At 43.9% G+C, this 25,908-nt stretch overlaps 1 protein-coding gene across 4 annotated transcripts; it reads left to right on the plus strand.

Annotated features, from left to right (window-relative positions):
- Positions 1-14,065, plus strand: Cox18 (cytochrome c oxidase assembly factor COX18). Of its 4 annotated transcripts, none has more exons than XM_006250771.5 (6): positions 1-2,827; positions 4,048-4,148; positions 7,493-7,656; positions 7,974-8,098; positions 11,245-11,352; positions 13,609-14,065. In XM_006250771.5, exons 1-6 carry the CDS (start codon positions 2,504-2,506, stop codon positions 13,783-13,785), a joined length of 999 nt encoding a protein of 332 aa, XP_006250833.1. In that variant the 5' UTR covers positions 1-2,503; the 3' UTR covers positions 13,786-14,065. The 4 variants fall into 4 exon arrangements, 3 of the variants coding, with proteins under 3 accessions (XP_006250833.1, XP_006250834.1, NP_001099470.1); NM_001106000.1 differs by having other exon boundaries at positions 2,439-2,827; positions 7,977-8,098; positions 13,609-14,062; XR_005492906.2 differs by lacking the exon at positions 13,609-14,065 and having other exon boundaries at positions 7,991-8,098; positions 11,245-11,261.
- Positions 14,066-25,908: the final 11,843 nt, after the last annotated feature.

Here is a 25,908-nt window from a genome sequence, read left to right on the forward strand (position 1 = left end):
AAAAAAACATATTAGACTGGAAATGGAATAGGTAGGCCAGGCTGGCCTCAAGCATACCTAGCTGTCTTTGAAAGAGTACCAAGTACTCTTAACCTCTAAGCCATCTCTCCAGCCCCCTTAGTTGGCTCTCTTCAAAGAAATGAAAGGTTGAGAAGGAAAATTAGTTGTATAACAGTAAAGTTAAAAAAAGTTGACCGCAAATACTGAGAAATGTTATAAATATACGAAGTTAATTTGCCATGTTAGGATTGTTAACTTGCCTTAATAACATCATTTTACACTATAATGTGCAATTCAAAACATTCACAATGTTGAATGTGATGTATATTAGGGATAATATGATTCGTGATTTACGGCTACTTCCCCTGGCTTTCTCACATAGACAGCAAGTTCTGATTGGATATTTGGTCAGGGGTTAAGAGCACTTGTCCTCTTGCAGAGGATACTGAAGGATTTGATAACCAGCACCCAAATGGCTCACAACCATCTATAACTCCAGTTCCAGGGGATCTGATGCCCTCTTCCAACCTTCAAGGGCACCAGGTAGGCAAGTGGTGCAGTGCACATAAAATATATGTTAGATTCACATAAAATGCTAAAATTTTTTTAAACAATTGCAAAAAAAATACCTTGTTACAGTAAGTTTCAGAGGGTTATTGCAGGCAGTGGCCCCTTATAATTTTGGGTGTTTTGAAAAAGATCTCTAGTGAGACCCAGACTTGAATTCCAACCCTGCCTTTGCTTCTGGAACTAGGACATGGGGATTGCTCAGAGTACAAAGTCAGCCTGTATTATAGAGTAAGTTCTTGAGTAGCCTGTGCTACACTGAGGACCTATATCTCAAGGGGGCTTGGGGAAAGCATAAAGCTGTGCCTGATAACCTTAATCCAATCCTTAGAATTCTCTTTCCAGAAGGACAGGATTGGCATCTTCAAGTGGTCTCTGATCCCACATGGGTTTCCTCCTCAGGGTTAGAGATAGATTTACCAACACATGTACATTATTAATAACACTACACATGCTCATATGCAACATTATATAAGTATTAATAAGTTTAGTTCACATTCCAGTATATGGGTTTGATTTTTAATTGATTTGTTATCATTACTTTGACTTCTATGAATACAGGTGCTTGGAGATATCAGAAGAGGTGGTCAGATACCTGTACTTGTAGAAAACATTGTGTTAAAATTTCAGTAATTGCTTGAAAATTTTGGTTTACACAATAGATTTATTAACAATGGGCTTATTTCTACAGAGTGAAAGTATTGTTTATGCTTACTATAATCAAGTACAAATTCACTTATTTTCCCAGTGTTGAGAATTGATTCTAGGGTCCCATGTGGTAAGTTGGAGCTTGCGGGAATTGTTATTTAATGAACTTCTCTGGCTTAAGGCCATTTTGGAAGGGCCAACTGGATATTACCAGTTCTGAGGAAGGAGGGTGGGGAGCACTACTAGTTTAAGTTGGCAAGAGATAGGTGAGTTTTAGAAAAGGGGGTTGTGGTATGGGAGCTGAAGGCAGGTTACCCAAGTTGCAGAAAATAAGTTACCCGATCGCTTTGGTAGCTGTCCACCGTTTGGCTTTATCTACTGGGAGAGGTTTCTATTTTTTTTTAAATTTTTTCCCTTTTTTTTTGGGGGGGGGGGTTCTAAACACTCAATTCACTTTGGCCTACCCTAGGTGTGGGCGCTTCGTTGTAAGAAAACTCCTTGTCCCAATTATTTGCAGTAGCCAGGAACATAAAAGTGAAAAACTCACTGTTTTTGCATGCCCTGTGCAGTCCATTTAACCAGAAAACAGTGCTCCCGCTGAAGTAAAATTGTGTTGATGGTAATTCACTTTGTAGAATGAATAATAGTATTTTTTCCTGCTTCTTATCATGATGGTGATTCCTTTCAATCTCACTAGGTAGCCCTGGCTCTCGAGTGCTGGGATTAAAGGCGTGAGTCACCACTCGGCATTCTACATTCTCCTATTTATAAAGGAATATAGAATGTTAACCAGGACAGATAGACAGTTAAGTCTTATTATAAGGTAGAACTGTGCCTAGGGTATAAAGGACGCAGACTAACGCTGAGCGAGCCAGAAACACTCATTGCTCTCAAAGTAGGTGTTTCAACTGTGCGTGGAGGAAGCGGAGCTACAAACTATTCGCGTCTTGGGCGGGAGCAGCCGGGTCACAAAAAGTGCTCAAGCCACAATTTCCTTGGTTAGAAACTGAAACTCAACAGCAAGGCAGTTTGCTTGCCCCGCCTACCCCCTGCAGTTCCGGTTCCTGCTCTGAGCTCCACCCCAGTAAGGAAAGGAGTCTTCAGAACCGCAAGCTGCTTTGTGCCGCGTGGGAAAGGCGGGGCCTACGTCATCTCTAGCGCGACGCTGGACTTCATCGCTTTGGCTGAGTAGGTAAGGCGGGGCCTCAGACTGGCGCATGCGCTCAGCCTCCTGATGGCCAAGGTCTAGGTGTCTTCCTCGCTGACCTGCCGCCCGTCGTGTCTAGCCATGCTATGCGGATCGTGTGCCGGGTTGCTCCGGTCGCTGCGCACCTTGCAGCTCCGGGCACCGGGATCACTGCCCGCCTGGAGCAGCGCGCGGCTCCCAACCCTTCCGGTATGGGCGGCCGCGTCGGTTTCGGCGGCCTCTCCGGGTGGCTGGTATGAGGCCCTGGCAGCGTCGGCGCCCGTGCATGCGGCGGAGGAAATGCTGCTGAGCGCGCAGGAGACCACAGGCCTCCCTTGGTGGGGTAACATCTTACTCAGCACCGTTGTCCTGCGTGGTGCTGTCACTCTGCCCCTGGCCGCCTATCAACATTACATCCTTGCTAAGGTGAGGAGTGATGGTCCCGTGCTGCCTGTCTGCTTGTGTTAACCATCGAGGCTGCGTCTTTGCTAAAATAATTTAGTTAGCATTTTATGTTCAATGATGGTTGCTGACCCGACCTACCAAGTCTTTATTCGAAATACAAGTGCTTCCCAAACTTTTGGTTGAGACCAGTATGCAGAAGAAATGGCATGGATGAGCCTGTAACACTGGGGACGTAAACGTTTAACGGTGTGCCTGCAGCATTGTTTGTCACTTTTTTTTTTTAACTGCTCTTTATTAGTAGGAGGGTATCACTAAGTTAGCAGTTTCCAAACTTAGATTCTTAACCGTGGGCCTACCACCTACTACCCTTATCTGACGAGTTAGCCTTTTAGGAACTCTTTTCAATGGATTTGGTATAGCATTACCCTCCGGGCTGCTCCGGAGGTGAGATTAAGTCATGGGTTTAAGTACTTTGAGTGACAGAGGATTGCCAGGAAGCAGTCACAGTGAGGTGTTAACATGGAATGCTGTTTTCTCTGTAGTGGGGAATCTAATGATGGAATAGTAAAATCCAAGATGCAGCTTTTATTTACTCCTCAAAATCCTATGGAGGAGGTGCTGTTAGGTTTAGTACATACTGGGAATCAGAGGTTATGCACAGCCAGAATTAGGCACCCATGACCAAGAAGTTGCAGTTGGTTAAACTCAGTGTGGTTACCAAGATCACGTAGATAGGTGTACAACAGGAATTTAGATTTGGGGCTAAAGATATTTTAAGCAAGCTAATTATTAGATATTAAATGTTTCTGATTACAAATGTGATGAGTAAATGACATTTGCACATAGTCTAAAGAACAGAGAAAGAATAGAATTGTGAGTTTGATTGTCCTGACCAAATGCTGAGTGGAGGAAGAAGGATTATATGGTTTATAGGTTACATAGTCCATCATGGCGGGGCTGCTGAGCAGGAGCAGAAGCAGAAACCTTGGAGGAACGCTGCTTACTGGCTTTCTATTCAGCACAAGCTCGTATGCCTGGGGTGGTGGTGCACAGTGGCCTGGGTTCTGTCATGTCAATCAGCAATCAAAAAATAAAGGCCCCGTGGGCGGATCTGAGGGCGGACTTGGAGGACTAGGAGGTCCTTTCTCCTGGATGTGCCAAGTTGACGACTGAAGGTAACTATAGTGGTTATCAGTAGAGATCCTTTATGTGTTCATCAAACAACTTTTTCCTTTAGTTAGGTGGAAAACTTGCAACCAGAAATAAAAGACATCGCCAAGCGCCTTAACCAAGAAGTTGCAGTCTGTGCACGTCAGTTTGGTTGGTCCAAGAGAGTGGCCAGGTATGCAGCTTTTGTGACAGCAGTCAGGAAAAAGTTCGTGTGTGTGTGTGTGTGTGTGTGTGTGTGTGTGTGTGTGTGTGTATGTACACATACACAAAAATACATACCTATATGTATATATAGTGTAAATACAGGGTTAGGTGTTCTTTTGATTGGCTTATTTATATTAATCACTATGCAGCATGGTTGTTCATGCATTGGAATGGAATTGAAGAAACAGGCGTCATCCCAACTCCTGTAGAGCTGAGTGGTCCTCCCACCTCAGCTTCTCAGCTCTGATATTACAGGTGCAAACCAATGTACCTGGCTCTATATGTCTAATGTGACAGGCTTGTGTGTGTAACAGGATTCCCTTTAGGGAACTGTACCCTGGAATGACTTTGAACTCCTGGTCTGCCTACCCCCATCTCCCACTTGCTTAGATTACACATAGGTGATACCACACCTGGCCTCGGTTCTGGGGAGCCACTGAAAAGAGAGCCATGGCCAGATAAAGTCAGTGAACTAAACACCGTATTAAGATTTGAGGTAAGTCAAGGGAGCTGGGCAAGTGAGTAGTTGTCAATTGCTGTGTGGTCCTGCCCTGTCCTGTCCCGTGTTCATGGGTCAGCCGTCCCCCCACCCCCTTTTTAAAATTGTCTTTGGTGTGAAATGGTTTGACTGTGTAGTTCAGGCTAGCCTTGCACTTCCTTCCTTCCAAATGTCATCTCTACAGTAATGCGCCACGGCGCCTGGCAATCTATCTACTGTGAGCTTTGTCGCCTTTATTGGTGCTCATAAACACTTGACATTGCCCTGAAGAGCTGGATCAGTAGTTAGGGGCGGGCACTGCTTTTGTTTGTTTATTTGTCCTCTGTTGTTTTCTTCTGAGACAGGGTTTCTCTGTGTAGCCCTGGCTGTTTGGAAACTCACTTTGTAGATCAGGCTGGCCTTGAATTCAGAGATTCGCCTGCCTTTGCCTTCTGAGTGTTGGGATTAAAAGCATTGGTCTCCATGTCTGGGCTAAAGAATACTTATTGCTCTTCCAGAGGACCCAGGCTTGATTCTCAGCACTCACATGGTAGCTCATGTCTGTCTGTAGCTTCAGTCCTAGAAGTACCCAGTACCCCCTTCTGACCTCTGAGGGCACCAGGCGCTCATGTGGTGCAATTAAATACATGTATGCAAACCATGTGTGCACATAAAACTTGACATGTAGGGAAACAGTGTAGTCAGACAGTTGAATCAACACATGAATCTCGAGCTCCCCCAGGCCATCCAGGCTACAGACTGAGACCTTGTCTCAGAGAAGGAAGTAGAAAGTATATGTGTTAGTGCGTGAAACATAAAGCCTTATTTATCATATTGTACTGGCTAGTTTTGTGTGTCAACTTGACACAAGCTGGAGTTATCACAGAGAAAGGAGCCTCCCTTGAGGAAATGCCTCCATGATACCCTGCTGTAAGGCATTTTCTCAATTAGTGATCAAGATAGGAAGACCCAGCCCATTGTGAGTGATGCCGTCCCTGGGCTGGTGGTCTTAGATTCTATAAGAGAGCAAGCTGAGCAAGCCAGGGGAAGCAAGCCAGTAAGAAACATCCCTCCATGGCCTCTGCATCAGCTCCTGCTTCCTGACCTGCTTGAGTTCCAGTCCTGACTTCTTTTGGTGATGAACAGCAATGTGGAAGTGTAAGCTGAATAAACCCTTTCCTCCCCAACTTACTTCTTGGTCCTGATGTTTGTGCAGGAATAGAAACCCTGACTGAGACACACACAGAAGCTGAAGCCTAGAGTTCTGGTATTTTTATAAAGAGAAAGCTGAGAGCAACAGCAGTGGCCCAGGAACAGCAAGTAGTCAGTCATCTGCTTGGGCTATAGATGCTTGGCAAGGTGACATTTATGGCACCTTGCCTGTGCTACACTGGTCCATTTTGTTGGATGACCTAAAAGTTTCAAGGACCAGAAATGTGCAGGTGTGTGTAGAGAAATAAAGTACAGATAAAAGGAAAAGAATAGAAGGGCCTAGAACGTGTGTGTACTGACTTAGTCCAGCATATTACAAGTTGATTAAACTCAATACGTCAAGTAAAGGCTACCGTGCACTAAATGTGTGTGATAAGAGATTGAAGGTCAGTGCTGTGACTTGGAGGCTGCCTGCTCTGGGCTAGTGCTACACTCCCTGCCTCAAAAAAACTCAATAATCGTCCCTCAAGACTGTGACCCAGAAAGTAAGACAAAAAGCAACCGTTGGGTGTGGTAGCACATAGTCCTGGTGGTAGGAAGATGGGAGGGCGTCAAATCAAAGTTCAAGGTCATCTTGACCTGTCTGAGGCAAAATTTAAAAAACAACTACTGAAGTAATTGGTCTGGGTGTTTTAATTTGCTGCATTTGGGCAGCAGAGGCAGGCAGATCTCTGAATTCAGGGCCAGCTTGGTGCATGGTGAGTGCCAGGTAGTCAGGACTACACAGTGAGACTCTGCCTTTCAAAAGCAAAAGAATCTGAAATGGTGAACAGGTTAACATACCCCTTGTTGGATAGTTGATAGAATAAAATGGAGGCCATTTTAACAATCTCAGAGTACACACTGCAGGAACCAACAGCTTCGTTAGGAAGTCAGGTAATGGTATTTGCCCATACTACAGAGTTAAGTAAAATATGCTTTCAGCTGAATTATCTGTGTTAAAATTGTGTTACATATTGTTGGTCTTGAAATCCCAATCTGACAGGAGGTCACTAGGTAGCTCAGGTGTCTCAGTTAGGGTTTTACTGCTGTGAACAGACACCACGACCAAGGCAGCTCCTATAAAGGACAGCATTTAATTGTGACCAGCTTACAGGTTCAGAGGTTCAGTCCATTATCAAGGTGGGAGCATGGCAGCTTCTAGGCAGGCATGGTGCAGGAGGAGCTGAGAGTTCTACATCTTCATCTGAAGGCTGCTAGCAGAATATTGGCTTCCAGGTAGCTAGGATGAGGGTCTTAAAGCCCTGACCCACAGTGACACACCTACTCCAACATGGCCACACCTTCTAATCCTGACACTCCCTGGGCCTAGCATATACAAACCCTCACACCTTACTAAACTGTCTATGTAGCTAGAGCCTGGCTTCAAGCAGTTAAAGACTGTGATAAATAAAATGATTGTTAAAACCTTATTGGCTAGAGATCATTACAGACTAAAGCTGTAGTCTGACAGTGTCAGTAAAAGGCTGTGTGCCTTCTGCTTAGTGGCTGTCCCCTACTGGTTACCATAGTTTAAACCTCTGTTCAACCCTTCAGCCATCACCACACACAGGGTGTGTTGTACTGTCGGGTGAAGCTTCTGCTAGCAGTCGGGTGTCACTCTCTTTCTCCCCTCCCCGTAGACTCACTTACCTGAAGAACATTCGCAGACTTGTGTCGGAGCTGTACGTTCGTGACAACTGCCATCCTTTCAAAGCCACGGTCCTAGTCTGGGTCCAGCTTCCAATGTGGGTCTTCATATCCGTCGCCCTCCGGAACCTTAGCACAGGGGCCACACATTCAGACGGTAACTATAGAAATCCTCTTCTCTCAAATTCTTCAATGTGGCATCCTAGTAGAAAAACAATCCTAGTTTTTGTAACTACCATTAATTGTCTTCCTTTTATCACAGAATTCAGAGGCTTAAGTGTAAACGGTCTGTGTTGAGAACAAAAACTTGAGAAAATGAAACAAAACAAAAAAAACTATTAACTATAAATAGCTTGAATAAAAAGAACGCAGATGTTTGAGTGAGGCACTCTGGGGTTGTTAGGTTTGTGTGTTCCTGACTTCTTTCCGCTGTTCTGAGGAATCCTGTGTAGTTTTGTGTATCAACTGTTTCAGCAGGCATTTCTGTTCAGGACCAGTTAGCTGCCGGCGGGACCCTGTGGTTTCCTGACCTCACTGCAGTGGATTCCACCTGGATTCTGCCTGTCTCTGTTGGTGTTGTCAACTTACTGATAGTGGAGGTCAGTGGCTTACATCGGGGGTTGCTGGCCTCTTAAGGCTCTGCTGCTACTATTCTGACATCACACATTCCTGTGTGCTCTGTTGGTGGACGTAGCTGTGAATTCTGATGTCATATCAGCTCTTGACAAGGGCCAGTTCTTTTATGTCCTCGGGTGTCAGGATCCTTATTGTTACAGTAAGAGCACTACTCCAAGCACAGCTGCTCACCGCTAACCCTAACAGGCAGGACACAGACAGGAGGAGCCCAAACTCACAGACCGCATGACAAGACCATGTCAGAGAACCACGAAGAACGAACAAGAATAGTTACTTAAAGCCGGGTGCGCTGGTTACTCTCCCTCAGTCCCAGTGTGCTCAGGAGACAGGCAGGCAGTCCCAAAAGCTCAGGGCTACCCTCATGTACACAGATAGTTTCAGGACAACCAGGATTACAAGGAGAAAACCAGTCTCCAAAAAAGAAAAGAAAAGAAGAAAAAGAATTGAAATGCCTAGTCAGTTTGGTTTTAATTCCACAGTCAAATTGTGGGGTTTTTGTGTGTGTGTGTGTATATGTGTGTGTATTATGTAAATCTATTGGTAGGGAACCATAAGTAACTGACTGCCATTCTCTTAATAAATGACTTAGGAGAAACACATACTTGGAAAATACAGGATTTTTCAGTTGACTCTTCTGTTTCTCGAAGTGATTGACTCAACAGTACACAGAAAACATGCTTGTAATTTTATAAAGAATTCAGACTTTGAAAATACTCGGGGATGGGGATTTAGCTCAGTGGTAGAGCGCTTGCCTAGGAAGCGCAAGGCCCTGGGTTCGGTCCCCAGCTCCGGAAAAAAAAAAAAAAGAAAATACTCACAAACCTCATGTCAAATGAGCACTGTCTGGGAATTGTAATATTCTCCTTCTGTGTGGCAGACATTTTGTTTAGCGCCATGGAGCCAGGAATGTAGTTCGTTTGATGGAATGTTTGTATAGCATTCATGAAGCTCAGGGATCGATCTATCTCATTAGCAAATACACTGGGTATAGTGATACATGGCTGTAAGAGCAGTCAGAAATTCATGGTCATTTTCAACTGTTCATGCTACCCTAGTCAGGGACCAGCCTCAGCTGGGAGAGGTGGTCTTGAGGAAGGGGAGTTTGAGAGCCAGGAAGAAACAACTTGAAGTCAATCCTGGGTACAAGAGGACAGTTCTGTACTCTGCTCCAGATGGCTCCCTAGACAGCTCTGCTGTCTTTCATTTATGTATCAGTTCAGTCGTTTACCCAGATTCCCCTCTGACCATCCCATAGATCTGCGTTTTATGACCTGATTCTTAGAAGACAGCAAGTACACTTTTTTTTTTTTTTTTTTGGTTCTTTTTTTCGGAGCTGGGGACCGAACCCAGGGCCTTGCGCTTCCTAGGCAAGCGCTCTACCACTGAGCTAAATCCCCAACCCCGCAAGTACACTTTTTTAAACATGGCAAATGAGTTCAGAGATCTGTCTGCCTTTGCAAGCACAGACAATAAGCTGGCTGGGTGGGATCTTGCCCTGCTATCACCACTCTGCTTATCTCGTGCCTTAATCTCTTTCTGACAAGCTGGTTCTCATGTAATTCATATTGCATCCTTATGTTTTTCATAGCTGAGAAATCCTGTTTATATATTTTTGAACTTGTGTTTTCAGAGTTCTTTCCCACACAGCCTTAAGGGCTGTCCTGAAGACCTCAGCATCACAAAGACACACTCTCACTTCCTAGAGTCATGCTGTTCTTTATTATCTTGGTGTCATTAGTCTTAACAGGGAGAGCATTCCCAGAAGGAAGAACATGAAAAATATGTGCATTATTAAACAAACAAGCCTCGCGCCTAGCAACCATCAGTACTCATGGAGGCCCATGCCCTGCTAGCTCTCCACCAGGGCAGGAACTGTGTCTTGCTTTCCCTTCCGAATGGCCATGCAGGACTCAGCCCCCTGAGGATATGTGTATCCCTGTTGAAAAAACAAAAGATGGGGCTAGAGAAATAGCTTGGTAGTGAACCCTTGCTGCCCTTGCACAGGTCATGGGTTCAATTCCCTGCACCCCCATGGCTGCTCACAACAGGTTTTACCTTCTGTTCGAACACCTTGCTGGTATAAAGTAGAGAAACATACTGGAAAATACAGGCTTTGTCAGTTGCATGTTCCATTACCCACAGTCCTTGGCACCAGTCACACAGGCAGTGCGTAGTGTGTAGGGAAAACACTTATACACGTTTCGGTTGCTGTTTGTTTCTAAGAAAAGGCATCTGAAGTCATCAGTGAACTTTTGTTATGGAAAGACATCGGGTGCAGTATAAATATTCTTCCTTAAGCACACTTGGAGTGGCTCTGGTGTGTGTTCAGTGACGGGTAGGTAGGTGGGCGGCAGTGATGAACAGAGACTGAAATGAATTAGTCAGTGCTGACACAAAGCTCTAACTCAGCAGTGCTGAACAGTTGACACGAATTACCTAATCCAAACTAACCCTGTGAGAATTATACTGTGGTTATTTCAATTTAAGGGAGGGAATGCGGTGCACAAGTTAAAACTTGTGTACGATTATGAATCTCAGGGAATATAGAGCTGCCAGATGTGGACACACCTGTCTATAATCTCATCCTTAGAAATTGAGCCAAGAGAATCCCTCCATAGTGACAGGCTCTCCTGAAATCAACACGGCAGCATCAGGCTGCCTCTGCAGTCACAGACCCCTGCTTCACAGGCGCTGAGGCTTAAGTCTGGTTCCCAGCCTTGGAGACAGACAGTTCGTTAGGCAAGTTCATCGGTGTTGAAATTATTGCCTTCAAGTGCTGTGCCGTTGAACCACACACAGTGCCAGCTCTTAAAGGTACTGACAGAGGTTGGTCGCAAATCAGCTTTTAACAAAGTATGGTGGTACAACCTGTGATCCCAGTAGATGCAATGTTTGAGGCTATCCTAATCTGCTGAGTGAGTTCTAGGCTAGTCAGGGCTACACAGTGAAACCCTATCAGAGAACACTAGTCTGTCTCACAAATCCATAAGCCAATTTACCAGTGCTAGGATTATAGGAGCACCTTAAAGCCTAGGCCTCAGTGTGTATTTTAAAATTTGTCTGATTTAATGTATATTTTAGTAATCATGGTGAGTGTGTTCTATTTCAGATTTTTGCTCTTCAAAAAATCGGGAAGTCACGTTTTCAAATGTATGTTACGAATTTTGTTCGAGCCGTCTCGGTGTTGATGGTCCCAGTGGCTGCCACAGTACCCTCGGTGAGTAGCATAGCATGGCATGGGGCCAGGAGCAGCTTCCACAGCCTGCCATCCTGCCCTTGCTCTTGAGAAGGATTGTGTCTCCAACTGACACTGAGCACTGCTGGACTGACCACCTTCCCCGTGGATGTGTCCCGCTCTCCTGTCACTCCCTGCTGTCCTGCCTCTGTTTTAGTCTGACAGAACGCCTCCATAGTCAGGTGGTTACCCACCTCCTAGGTAATGCATGGAGCAACCTCCATGAAGACTGCTCCACAGACTGTGGCACTTAAGAGCAGACTGTCAAAGTCTGGGTGAAGTCATGAGGACTGCTTAACCTTGTGCATTGCTGCGCTTTTGTTCCCTTGTCTCTGTTGAGACCAAACAAGTATTTGAAAGAAATAGAAGAACAATTGATTGTTGTTACAATTACTTTGGTCTGTTACTAGTTTCCACAGATTCTTCAGAAGCTGTCAGAAGCCGTGTCAGGGTCCCTTTTATCTGTACTCCACCAACATGAAGCGGGTAATTGAATTCAGTTGCTGGCAGTTAAGGTTAGACAGCAGGTGGAAGTGGATCCACAGCCGTGTGGACCCGTGTGTAAAACTGCAGATTACGGTGGTGCTTACGTGGGTGTCTGGCACCTGTGCAGAATAAGCTTCCACGGAGTTGGAGCAGACCTCACACTGTGAGCATGAAAGGGTGGGTAGCACAGTATTCTCTCATCAGGGAGTGTTGCTTTATGATTCTGTGCACCCCAGAGTAGTGGCAGGAGAAAACCCCGATGAAGCAAGAGCAGGGCATGCCAGGGTCGGGCTCAGAGTTTACAACAGATGTGAAACCGTGTCGTACGCACCCATCCTCTGGCCCGGGGGTTGGCGGGGTCCAGAGTGGTCCAGTGCAGAGATGGTATAGCAGCTCCACAAAGACAGCAAGAAGCCTGCTGCTTCTTTCCGCTCCGTCACACAGTGCCTCTGACACCTCCCCTCAGGCCACAGTGGTCATGGTGGCTGCTAGAGCAAGTTACATTGCGGCTGGCGGGGTGCTTCAGGTACACATGGCCCTTCTGAGGAGCGTTGGTAGATGTCACTGAGGAAGTGTCCTCATGTCTTGTTTGGTCACATCTAATTTAAGAGCCTAGAAAGTGAGTATAGTGGTTTTTTGGATGTCATACACCCAGCAAAATTAGGATTTTGTTTCTTAGCAACAGAAGGAATTATGTGGTTAGCAGCCTATAGTGTTCCATCTGGATGCCTTGAGAAACGCGGTGGGCAAAACGTTTGGCAATTCTGTGTGAGCTAAAGGTGGTGCGTGGCCATTGTCCCAGCTACTCAGAAAATGGCAGGGAGGGCACATGTGTGGATGTCACAGATCAGGCTCCTGAGTCTGTTCTCTCCTTCCACCAGTAGAGGTCTAGGAATCGCCTCCTCATCATCTGGGTTGGTCACCTTGCCATTCGTAGGCGCTCGTTTTAATGTGCCTTGCATGTTACCTCATTTTCCCTCAGTGGCACAGCGAGGCAGGTCCTGTTAGTCTCCCACTTGAGTAAAGAGGAGCCTAAGCTTGGGAGGGAAGTTAAACCACTGACTGCTCCTGAGGCGGCTCCCTTTTCCAGCTGGCTCAGATACTGATCGATGGATCGTAACTGCAGTGCTAGCCTGCCCTTGGGGTCTCCCTCCCTGTGGGTGGTGTATTGTGCTTACCGTTCTGTACAGATGCTCTCAGAACGGGGACAGCCGCTGTCCCGCTTCACAGGTAGGAAACTGAAGCACAGGAAATGAGTAACACAAAGCCAAAGGATGCATGGAGATCAGGACTCAGACATGGAGAGCTTCATCCAGACCTGACTGCCTTCTGATGCTCAAGCAAAGCTTGAAACACACATGTGTTTACAAAACCCATGTATGTGTTGGAAGCACATATGTGCATAAAAAGGCTTCAGGCTTAGTCTGAAGTGCCAGCCTGGGTTGTATCACAAAAGAAAGTTGATGATAACTCTGTCTTGAAGAACTAAAAAAAAATGCATCCTGATAACACAGAGAAACTAGTTACTGGGGAATCATGGGAGGCCAATGCATACTAGGGAAAGTGAGGTCCAGTCAGATTGCCAAGGGACGTGGCCTCGCCCCCAGGCTACCCCCATCCACCTGCTTTCCTGCTTCTGTGTGCTCAGCCCTCTTATCTGGTGGAGTCCTCATGCTGTCAAGATGCCGGGGTTTCGACTGACTGCAAACCTCGACCACACAGGAACCGGTGCTGACCATGTGCTCTCTCTAGGCGCTTGTTCTCTACTGGCTGTGCTCCAGCCTCATGGGCCTCTCTCAGAACCTTCTGCTGCGCTCCCCTGGCTTCCGACAGCTGTGCCGGATACCACCAAGCAGGTCAGACTCGGAGACCCCGTACAGAGACCTCTCTGCTGCCTTTTGCGCCAAGTTCCTTTCAAGAAAACGATGAGTTCGCTCCCAGTTCCGTGAAAAAATTACAGATGTCACTGTCAGCTTCATGCACTGAATTTTGAAGCTTTTATTTAAATATCATGAAGCACAGTGGGAAAGATGTAATTTGGATGTATTTGACATTTAGTATTAAAAACTAAATGTTCAGTTGTAAGAGTGTAAAAATAAGACAGGATGCCTGGCCTTGTTCATAAAAATCATAGTTTTGCTGAGAACAGGATTAGATCCTGTGTAATCTCTGTGCCCAACTGTCCACAAATAAAGGTTTATAAATTAAAGTCTCTGGAAAGATAATGTCTTTTTAAGAAAAAGATTTCGTTTTACATGAATTATGTGTGTTGTTGTGGAGTATGTGCATCTGTGTGCAAGTGTGCTGGGATCCAAACTCAGATCCCTAGGAAAGCAGTGTGTACTCACCACTGAGCCATCTCACAAGCCCTCCAGTGAGGTAACTCAGCCACTGAGCCCTTTAGCCATCTCCCCAGCCCAAGAGAGATAATTCTTATTATTTGGATTGCAGGGTAGTTGTAGGTCTGTTTGCAGCCTGTGTAGTTCCTTCATAATTGACAAGTTAGAGAAAAGTAATCTAGTGGGGGACCGAGGCGGCTTAGTGGTTAAGAGCACTTGCTGCTCTCACAGAGGACCCACACATCAGCTGTCACCTGAAACGAGTATGGAAGGCTTGAGCGCTCTCTGGATTAATCGGGAAAAGTTCACGGGTGATGTAAACTGTAGCTTCAGCTCTTTGTGGCATTCAGAAAGGTGACAGTTGTGGTTGTGGCATTCAGGAATAAATCCCACAGGAATTTTCCTCACATTAGCATAGGGGCTGATTCTGGAAGCCCAGGGACCCAGAGGCCGCCAGGCAGGTGCAGGTACCTTCCCTGGCGTAGCCAGCGCCGCTCTGCAGTTACCCGGATACAGGGAAGACATTGATTGCTGGGTACAGTGGACCCTGACTTTGTAGATGTTTATATTTGCAAATCTGCATTCATGATAAAATGTATTCACCTCCCCAGATCAACATTCCTAGCACTTTTAAGGTCATTGGGAAGAAATCGAGTCGCTTGACAAATTAGCGGAATTCAAACTGGCCAGTGCTCGGCATGGTTCCCGAGTGTGCTCCCTTCACAGTTCTGATGCTGTTTTTTCCTCAGTTCTTTGTCTCCCCTTTTTCTTCAATTCTGTTTTTTCTAATTTTGCGCGCCTGCACATGTGTGTGCACATGTGACACGTATGCCATGAGGACAACTTGAAGTAGTCGTTTCTCTTCCCTCCTGTGGGTTCCCCGGAATCAAACTTAGGCTGTAAGTAAGCCTCGGCAGCCAGTGTCTACCCACTGAGCCATTTCACTGGCCTTTTCTAACATGGCACCGAGTGTCCTGTGGAAGCTTCCAGCGCTTCGAGGTATAAGGAACGTGTGACGTGCCTCAGGGGGAAGGGTATGTGCGTAGATTACGGTGGTATTGGCAGAGGGCTCCAGTTACTGAGCCAGCATGGATTACATGGACAGGGATGCCAGCAACTTGCCAGAATCTAATCCTGTACGTTCCTTAGGAACAGTGATTCAGTGTTCACTAACTCCGTTTGTTGAGCTGAATACAAAGAGTTCACTAGTTGGCTATACAGATGACACTTCATTTATGATGATGCTACATCTCGATAAACCCATAGTAAATTGAAAGTCAAGTTGTCTTAGGGTTTTACTGCTGGGAGCAGACACCATGACCAAGGCAACTCTTATAAAGACAACATTTAATTGGGGCTAACTTAAAGGTTCAGACAGAGGTTCAGACCATTATCATCAAGGTGGGAGCCTGGCAGCATCCAGGCAGGGATGCTAGGAGAAGACTGGCTCCCAAGTGGTTAGGAGGAGGGTCTCAGTGCCCAAGCCTCCAGTGACATACTTCCTCCAACAAGGCCACACCTCCTATAATAGTGTCACTCCCTGGGCCAAGCATATTTAAACCACTACACAAGTGAAACAGATACATACCAGGGCTAAAGAGATGGCTCGGTGGCTAAGAGCACTGACTACTCTTCCAGAGGTCCTGAGTTCAATTCCTAGCAACCACATGGTGGCTCACAACCATCTGTAATGGGATCTGGTGCCCTCTTCTGATGTGTCTGAAAACAGCTACAGAGTACTCATACAAATAAATAAATCTTTAGAAAGAAAGAAAGAAAGGAAGGAAGGAAGGAAGGAAGGAAGGAAGAGAGAAAGAAAAGACATACCAGTAATCCCAAGACCAAGGCATGATTGCCACAAATCCAAGGCCAACCTAGCCTACATACTATATAGAAAAACTGTTAAAACAACAACAAAAACTGATGGTACTATGGCTTCCTGTCCTAGGAAAATATTTAAATTAAAAATCCTAAATACACTTTTTGTTGGGGGCCGGGGATTACCTCACAAACCATATGAATACTGATCTAAGACAGGGATAGTTTATTGAGCATATGATGCAGAATGAGTCGACCAGGGCCATAATCTAGGTTCCGGAATCGAACCATGATATTGGATTAATATTCTACAGAGATTTTAAGCGTCTACAAGCGTCTGTGCCAAGTTATTCCACCAATCAGGATTTAGGGATAGAGGGTTTCCTTAGGAATGTGTCTTGGTCGTACGCTTAGCCTGCTTCCATTGGTTGGGGTGTTCAACTGTGGCAGGGACTTGCCTGTCTAATATTCATGTTCTGATGTGTCTACCAGGATGGGACTTGTCTAACATTGCTGTCTTAATTTGCCAACAGGGATGTCAGTCACCCATGTACATGTTTCTTCCTGCTAAGTAGGATGTCTGTTCCTAGGGAGGTCTTGGGAACTTAACTGGACCTCTACTCAAAATGGAAGTCTTATTCCAAATCCTTTTTTATCCCGGGACCGGTGTCTGTCTTAGGTTGGGGTCCATCCCAGGGGCAGCTTATACACAGGTGCAGGAAGAGCTGGTGGGTGGTTGGTTCGGGTCCTAGCTTATTGTGGGTAAATACAAAATAGTTCTAATGACTTCTATCGTGATTGGTTTCCAAGGGCACGGAACATAACAGACTATGTAATCAATCTTGGCATTAGAAAGTTTCCTAGTTACAGCAGGAACATACGAGAAAGTTTCCTTAGAACGGCAGGTTAGCCAGATAACAGTTACCTAGGCTTTAACCAAGATCTTAGGCTGTGTGTGTGATTCAAGTGCCCTCCCAACACTATCGTCAACCAACGTCAGCCAACCAACTAAATTAACTGGAGACAGGGTCTTACTGTATAGCCATGACTCGACTCAGAACTCATAGAGATCCTCCTGCCTCTGTCTCTCAGTGCTTGGATTAAAGGTGAGCATCACCAAGCCCAGCTTAATTTACTTTTAGCAACTGTAGATTTTAAAGACTATACATGATAATTTAAATAGTGAATTAAAGAGTAACCTAAAAATGCTATCACTGAGAACAGGCCCTCGTGTAAACAGCGCAAGCAGAACAGGTTGAGCCTTGAACCTTTTGTTCTTTCAGCCTTGATGACTCTCACTGGTGAGAGAGACTTGCAGCACGCACGTCAATGGCTAAAGATAATTCTTGTAATTCTTGGTACTTCAACCACCATGCAGGTTGTTTTCGACAAATAGCCCAACACTGCCCTCTAGTGGTCGACAGAATCTCGCCATGACGCATTTTCCAGTTTTCAATAAACAAAGGACATTTTTTTTTCTTGTTATTGTTTTATTTTTCCTTTATACACACAGATGTTTCTTATGGGTATTATTATATTGTGCGCTTTCGAATTACGATTTTTATGCTTGTAGGAATTTTTAATTAATAACCAGCTGCTTCTTTAATTATATAGCTGTGAGCTCTAAGAATTTAAATAAGTAACATTAGACCCCTTGTTAGAGAGTGATAAATAAGGGACCAGAGACTGGGAATGCAGTGTGTCTAGCCAGTCTCTCCTATGCCAAACTGAGCTGCCTTCTAAATTCTGCTGCTTGCAGCCCAGAAGGCTAAGGCTTTTTATCAGTCATAGTCCTGAGTTGTGGACTCAGTTGTGCCCAGGAAGCTTCCAGCAACTTCTTATAATCAACTCACTCTTGACTTTCCATGCCTCATTATCTTGAGTAAACACAGGGCTTTGAACTTTAGGACTATATTACTTCAGTTGGTGCTACAAGAGCAAGATGTGTATATGATTAAAACATCATCCAGATCTTTTATTACAGGAGCTTGGCACACAAAAGAAGAACTTTCTGGAAAGGCACTCTTTGTCCCTACCTGGCAGCGACTGTAGCCAGCGGGATCTGATGTAACCTGTGGCGGGTGCTTTGTGTGTCGTGTTCAAAGGGCATGGTCTTACTTTCATCAAGGCTTGCTGGAATTACTGGAGTCGCAACATTGGCATCATTGTCAATAGCCCAACAGTCAAACTGTGTCCTGTTTACACTTTTCTTACTGTGTCCGTGAAGCCAGGACATGTAAACGCATGAGGTAGTGGGACAGGTAAGTGCAGTGGGTGGATAGACCATTTTCACATCTCTTTGTTTATCTTACTATGTCACCTTGAAAGCTTTAGCAGGGCGGGAAGGACAGCTCAGTGGTCAAGAGCACATGCTGTTCTTACAGAGGACTCAGACTTGGTTGCCAGGACCCATATGGTGGCTGGTGCCCATCCGTTTATATGAAAGCATATGCATAAATGTAGAATACACATACAATAAAATAGATAGATAGATAGAGAGAGAGAGAGAGAGAGAGAGAGAGAGAGAGAACATCCAGCAATAAGCGATTTCACTTGATTAACCAGTTTTGTAGCCTGCACAGAGGAAACAATTGGATTTTGAACTAACCCTCATGAGTTCACTGAAACGAGACCCAGGCTACAGTTCGTGCCCCCAGGGGCTACCAATGACCTATGTGTGAATTTGCTAGCTTTGTGGGATGCAGAGGTAAGAGGTAGAGAACAGTCCAGTTTTTGTGCTTCCTATGGAGAGAGACAATGTGAAGACCAGATGTGAGCATGGGGACTTGCTTCGTTTTTCTTCATCTCTTTTTTTCCCCCCATGGGTTTAGGGTCCATAAAGTTGATATCAGTAGGAAAGTGAAACTATCCAGGGAATATTGGGATTTCAGCAACTCACAGCTGGGCTAGAGAGGTCGCTCAGTGGTCAAGAGCATTACTCTTCTTCCGGAGCACCAGAGTTTTCTCTCCATTCCAGTCTGGCAGCTCACAATTGTTTGTATCTCCAGCCTCAAGGGCACACTTTCTTGGTATCTGGGGGTACCCACACACATATGTCTCACACACATACACACACACACACACACACACACAGAGAGAGAGAGAGAGAGAGAGAGAGAGAGAGAGAGAGAGAGAGAGAGAGAACAACAACAAACCCCCTTGTTACTAAGCCAAGAGTGCTGGTGCACCTGAATCTCAGGGCTGGAGAGTTGGAAGCCAAAAGCTCACTCGCAGATAAGGGTAGCTCTTACTCCTCATCAAAGAAGCTCCCTTTGGCAGCAGGAGACCATTACAGCAAGTTGTGAAGATTCAAGAACAGCTGACTGTGGTGTGCCCATACCCTGTTACTACATCTAAAACGCAAGCTCAGGAAATACTGCAGAAGAGTTGAGTGAAAGATTGTAAGAACCAGTGGTTCCCACTGGAAGGCCTGACATTTGCAGGGATAGAAGGAGGATAAGGAGTTCAATCTCATTCTTAGCTACGCAAGGAATTGGAGGTGACTTTGGGCTGCATGGGAATCTATCTGTAAAAAAACCAGGAAAGGCCTTCTGGTCTCCACCTGCACCCAGAGCTAAGGCTGTTCCACAGCCCTCCAGACCCAAAACCTGCCGAGAGAGAGCGGGTCTCCCAGGAGTGCTGTCACTCCTAAGATCACAGGCTCACAGGTCCAAAGAAGGGATAAGCTCCAGTCAGAGACAACCAGATGGTAAGAGGCAAGCACAATAACCTAAGCAACGGAAAACAAGACTACCTGGCACCATCAGAACCCAATTCTCACATCACAGTGAGTACTGGCTATCCCAACACACCAGAAAAGCAAGATTTGGATTTAAATTCACAGCTCATGATGATGATAGAGGACTTTAAGAAGGACATAAATAACTCCCTTAAAGAAATACAGGATAGCACAGGTAAACAAGTAGAAGCTCTTAAAGAGGAAACACAAAAAAAAAAAAAAAAAAAAAAAAAAAAAAACCCTTAAAGAGTTACAGGAAAACACAACCAAAGAGGTGAAGGATTTGAACAAAACCATACAGGACCTAAAAATGGAAATAAAAAAAATAAAGAAATCACAAAGAGAAGGAGACAGAAAACCCAGGAAAGAGAACAGGAATCAGAGACACAAGTATCACTAACAGAATACAAGAGGTAGAAGAGAGAATCTCAGGGGCAGAAGATACCATAGAAAACATCGACACAACTGTTAAAGAAAATGCAAAAAGCAAAAAGCTCTTAACCCAAAACATACAGGAAATCCAGGACACAATGAAAAGACCAAACCTAAGAATAATAGGCATAGAAGAGAGTGAAGATTCCCAACTTAAAGGGCCAGAAAATATCTTCAACAAAATTATAGAAGAAAACTTCCCTAACCTAAAGAAAGAGATGCCTATGAACATACAAAAAGCCTACAGAGCTCCATACAGATTGGACCAGAAAAAGAAATTCCTCCCATCACATAATAGTCAAAACACCAAATGCACAAAACAAAGAAAGACTATTAAAAGCAGTAAGGTAAAAAGGTCAAGTAACATATAAAGGCAGAGCTATCAGAATTACACCAGACTTCTCAACAGAGACTATGAAAAATAGAAGATCCTGGGCAGATGTCATATAGACCCTAAGAGAACACAAATGCTAGTCCAGTCTGCTATATCCAGCAAAACTCTCAATTACCATAGATGGAGAAACCAAGTTATTCCATGGCAAAATCAAATTTACACAATATATTTCCACAAATCCAGCCCTACAAAGGATAATAAATGGAAAACCCCAACACAAGGAGGGAAACTACACCCTAGAAAGAGCAAGAAAGTAATCTTCTTGCAACAAAACCGAAAGAAGATAGCTACACAAAATTCCACCTCTCACAACAAAAATAATAGGAAACAATAATCACTCTTCTTTAATATCTCTAACATGAGTGGACTCAATTCCCTAATAAAAAGACACAGACTAACAGACTGGATACATAAATAGGACCCAGCATTTTGCTGCATACATCTCAGTGACAAAGATAGCCACTACCTCAGAGTAAAAGACTGAAAAAAAATTTTTCCAAACAAATGGTCCCAAGAATCAAGCTGGAGTAGCCATTCTAATATCGAATAAAATCGACTTTCAACCAAAAGTTATCAAAAAAGATAAAGAAGGACACTTCATACTCAACAAAGGAAAAATCTACCAAGATGAACTCTCAGTTCTGAACATCTATGCTCCAAATGCAAAGGTACCTACATTCATGAAAGAAACCATACTAAAGCTCAAAGCATACATTGCACCTCACACAATAATAGTAGGAGATTTCAACACCTCACTCTCATCAATGGACGGATCATGGAAACAGAAACTAAACAGAGACACAGTGAAACTAACAGAAGTTATGTACCAAATGGATTTAACAGATATCTATAGACCATTTCATCTTAAAACAAAAGGACATAACTTCTTCTCAGCACCTCATGGTACCTTCTCCAAAACTGACCATATAATCGGTCACAAAACAGGCCTCAACAGATATAAGAAGACTGACATAATCCCATGCATGCTATCAGATAACCGTGGACTAAGGCTGGTATTCGATACAACCAAAACAACAGAAAGATCACATATAAATGGAGGCTGAACAATGCTCTACTCAATGACAACTGGGGCAAGGAAGAAATTAAAGACTTTTTAGAATTTAATGAAAATAAAGGCACAACATACCCAAAGTTATGGGATACAATGAAAGCAGTGCTTTCATAGCTCTGGGTGCCTCCAAAAAGAAACCGGAGAGAGCATATGTCAGCAGCTTGACAGCACACCTAAAAGCTCTAGAACAAAAAGAAGCAAATACACCCAAGAGGAGTAGAAGGCAGGAAATAATCAAACTCAGGGCTGAAATCGACCAAATAGAAACAACAAGAACTATACAAAGAATCAACAAAAGCAGGAGCTTGTTCTTTGAGAAAATCAACAAGATAGATAAACCCTTAGCCATACTAACCGAGGGCACAGAGACAGTATCTAAATTAACAAAATCAGAAATGAAAAGGGAGACATAGTAACAGAGACTGAGGAAATTCCAAAAATCATCAGATCCTACTACAAAACCCAATACTCAAAAAACTGGAAAGTCTGGATGAAATGGACAATTTTCTAGACAGACACTAGGTATTAAAGTTAAATTAGGATCAGATAAACCAATTAAACAGTCCCATAACTCCTAAAGAAATAGAAGTAATCATTAAAAGTCTCTCAACCAAAAAAAAAAAAAAAAGCCCAGGACCAGATAGATGGGTTTAGTGCAGAATTCTATCAGACCTTAAAAGAAGACATAATACTAGTACTCTTCAAACTATTCCACAAAAACAGAAGGAACACTACACAATTACACTTATACCTAAACCAAACAAAGACGTTACAAAGAAAGAACTTCAGATCAATTTCCCTCACGAATATCAATGCAAAAATATCCAATAAAATTCTTGTAAACTGAATCCAAGAACACATCAAAATGATCATTCACCATGATCAAGTAGGCTTCATCCCCAGGGATGCAGGGATGGTTCAATATAGAGAAATCTATCAATTTAATCCACTATATAAACAAATTCAAAGGAAAAAAAACTGCATGATCATCTCAGTTGCTGAGAAAGCATTTGACAAAATTCAACACCCCTTCATGATAAAAGTCTTGGAAAGATCAGGAATTCAAGGCCCATACCTAAACATAGTAAAAGCAACATACAGCAAATCAGTAGCCAACATCAAACTAAATGGAGAGAAACTTGAAGCAATCCCACTAAAGTCATAGACTAGAAAAGGCTGCCCACTCTCTCCCTACCTATTCAATATAGTTCTTGAAGTCCTAGCCAGAGCAATTAGACAACAAAAAGATGTCAAAGGGATACATATTGGAAAGGAAGTAGTCAAAATATCACTATTTGCAGATGATAAGCTAATATACTTAAGTTGTTGTGGTTTGCCCTGAAGTTATCTGTATTTTGATGCTAATTCCCAAGGACAGCTACCTAGTAGTCAGAAGTCAGATGACTGTACCAGAACCACCTCCCCATTGAATTTGTAAAGTACAGGTGAGGGGCAAGTACAGGATAGAAGGAGGCCTGTCATTGGAGGAGAAGGAAGGATGGGCGGGAGAGAAGTTTGAAGGAAGAGGAGGAGACTAGAGGAAGAGGGAGAGACAGGAAGAGACAAGGGAGAAGCCGTGGCAGGACAAGATGGCAGTTGATGTTGAGATTCTGCTCTGTGTATTTACAGGTTGTTATTAATGTTCTCAAGGGATGGATAGTACCGGACTTTGTATGTTTAAGTGGGCAATTATATCTTACCAATTGGATCTAAGATTGTTGTGTTGTGTGTTCTTTTATGTGAGGGTTTGAGTGTAGGAAAGTGTGGGACTGGGCTGTGTTTCCGCCAAGATATCTAGTAGATATCTTGGGGGCACTGAGGTGCTGGACCAAGTGGGTAAAAGACCACAATACTTTTTTATTTTTATATTTTTACAACAACATAAGTGATCCCCGAAATTCTACCAGAAAACTCCTACAGCTGATAAACAACTTTAGCAAAGTGGCTGGATATAATATTAGCTCAAACAAATCAGTAACCTTCCTCTACTCAAAGGATGAACAGACTGAGAAAGAAATTAGGGAAATAACACCCTTTAAAATGTCACAAATAATATAAAATACCTTGGGGCAAGCAAGTGAAAGATCTGTATGACAAGAACTTCAAGTCTCTGAAGAAAGAAATCAAAGAAGATCTCAGAAGATGGACACACCTCCCATGCTAATGGACTGACAGGATTAATATAGTAAAAATGGCCATCTCGCCAAAAACAATCTATAGATTCAATGCAATACCCATCAAAATTACAACTCAATTCTTCATAGAGTTAGAAAGAGCAATTTGCAATAACGAAAAAGCCAGGATAGTGAAAACTATCTTCAACAATAAAAGAACTTCTGGGGGAATCACAATCTCCCACTTCAAGCTGTATTACAGAGCAATAGTGATAAAAACTCCATGGTATTAGTACAGAGACAGGCAATGGAGATCAATGGAATAGAATTGAAGACCCAGAAATGAACCCACACATTTATGGTCACTTGATCTTTGACAAAGGAGCCAAAACCATCCAGTGGAAAAAAGACAGCATTTTCAACAAATGGTGCTGCTTCAACTGGAGGTCAGCATGTAGAAGAATGCAAATCGATCCATTCTTATCTCCTTGTACAAAGCTCAAGTTCAAGTGGATCAAAGACCTCAACGTAAAACCAGATATTCTAAAACTAATAGAAGAGAAAGTGGGGAAGAGCCTTGAACACATGGGCACAGGGGAAAATTTCCTGAACAGAACACCAATGGCTTATGCTCTAAGATCAAGAATTGACAAATGAGACCTCATAAAATTGCAAAGATTCTGTAAGGCAAAGGACACTGTCAATAGGGCAAAATGACAACCAACAAAGAATTCTCAACTGAGAAATACTGAATGACTGAAAAGCACCTAAAGAAATGTTCAACATCCTTAGTCATCAGGGAAATGCAAATCAAAACAACCCTAAGATTCCACCTCACACCAGTCAGAATGGCCAAGATCAAAAACTCAGGTGACAGCAGATGTTGTCGAGGATGTGGAGGAATAGGAACACTCCTCCATTGTTGGTGGGATTGTAAACTGGTACAATCTGGAAATCAGTCTGGTAGTTCCTCAGAAAATTGGACATAGTACTACCTGAGGATCCAGCTGTAGTACTCCTGGACCTACACCCAAAAGATGCTCCAACTAATAACAAGGACACATGCTCCACTATGTTCATAGCAGCCTTATTTATAATAGCCAGAAGCTGGAAAGAACCTAGATGCCCTTCAACAGAGGAAAGGATACAGAAAATGTGGTACATCTACACAGTGGAGTACTACTCAGCTATTAAAAATGTAGGACCTGATCAGCCCTACATCCAGGAGGTCCCACTCATGAAAACACGGAGATGGAAATTGATGCAATAAGCAAGAAGTTTAATAATCCAGTACACTGGGGTAACCCTGTAATCGGGACAGTGATGACCCCAAAGAACAAACGCCCACACACTTTATACTGTTTTCAGGGTATAGGCTTTAGGTTACAGCATGAGGTGGTTATTTCTCATTGGTGGGGCCTATTACCTTTTGAATTCATTGGAGGCCCTTGGTGAGGAAATACCTTTGGCACGCAGAGGGGATGGTGAAGGACCCCTGCTAAGGGCGGTTAGCTCATTTCCTGGAACAAGGTGTTATCCTAAATTCCACCTGGTGTGTGCCTAAGACAGCCTTTGTCCTTAAGTTTGACTCTTAGAAAAACAATGACTACATGAAATTCTTAGGTAAATGGATGTAACTAGAAAATATCATCCTGAGTGAGCTAACCCAGTCACGAAAGAACACATGGTATGCACTCACTTTCCTTTTTCCTTTTTTCTTTTTTCTTTTTTTTTCTTTCTTTTTTTTTTTTTTCCCGGAGCTGGGGACCGAACCCAGCGCTCTACCGCTGAGCTCAATCCCCAACCCCATGGTATGCACTCACTGATAAATAGATATTACTCTAAAAGCTCGGAATGTCCAATTAACAATTCATAGACCATATGAAGCTCAAGAAGAAGGAAGACCAAAGTGTGGATGCTTCATTCCTTCCTAGAAGGGAGAACAAAATACTCACAGAGGAAACACAGGGACAAAGAATGGAGCAGGGACTGAAGAAAAGGTCATCCAGAGACTGCCCCACCTGGGCATCCATCCCGTATGCAGACACTATTGCTGGTGTAAGAAGTGCTTGCTGACAGGAGCCTGATATGGGTGTCTCCTAAGAGTTTCTTCCAGAACTGTACTGATACAGATGAGGATGGTT

This window comes from Rattus norvegicus, chromosome 14, assembly GCF_036323735.1.
Source record: "Rattus norvegicus strain BN/NHsdMcwi chromosome 14, GRCr8, whole genome shotgun sequence".
NCBI lineage: Eukaryota > Metazoa > Chordata > Mammalia > Rodentia > Muridae > Rattus > Rattus norvegicus.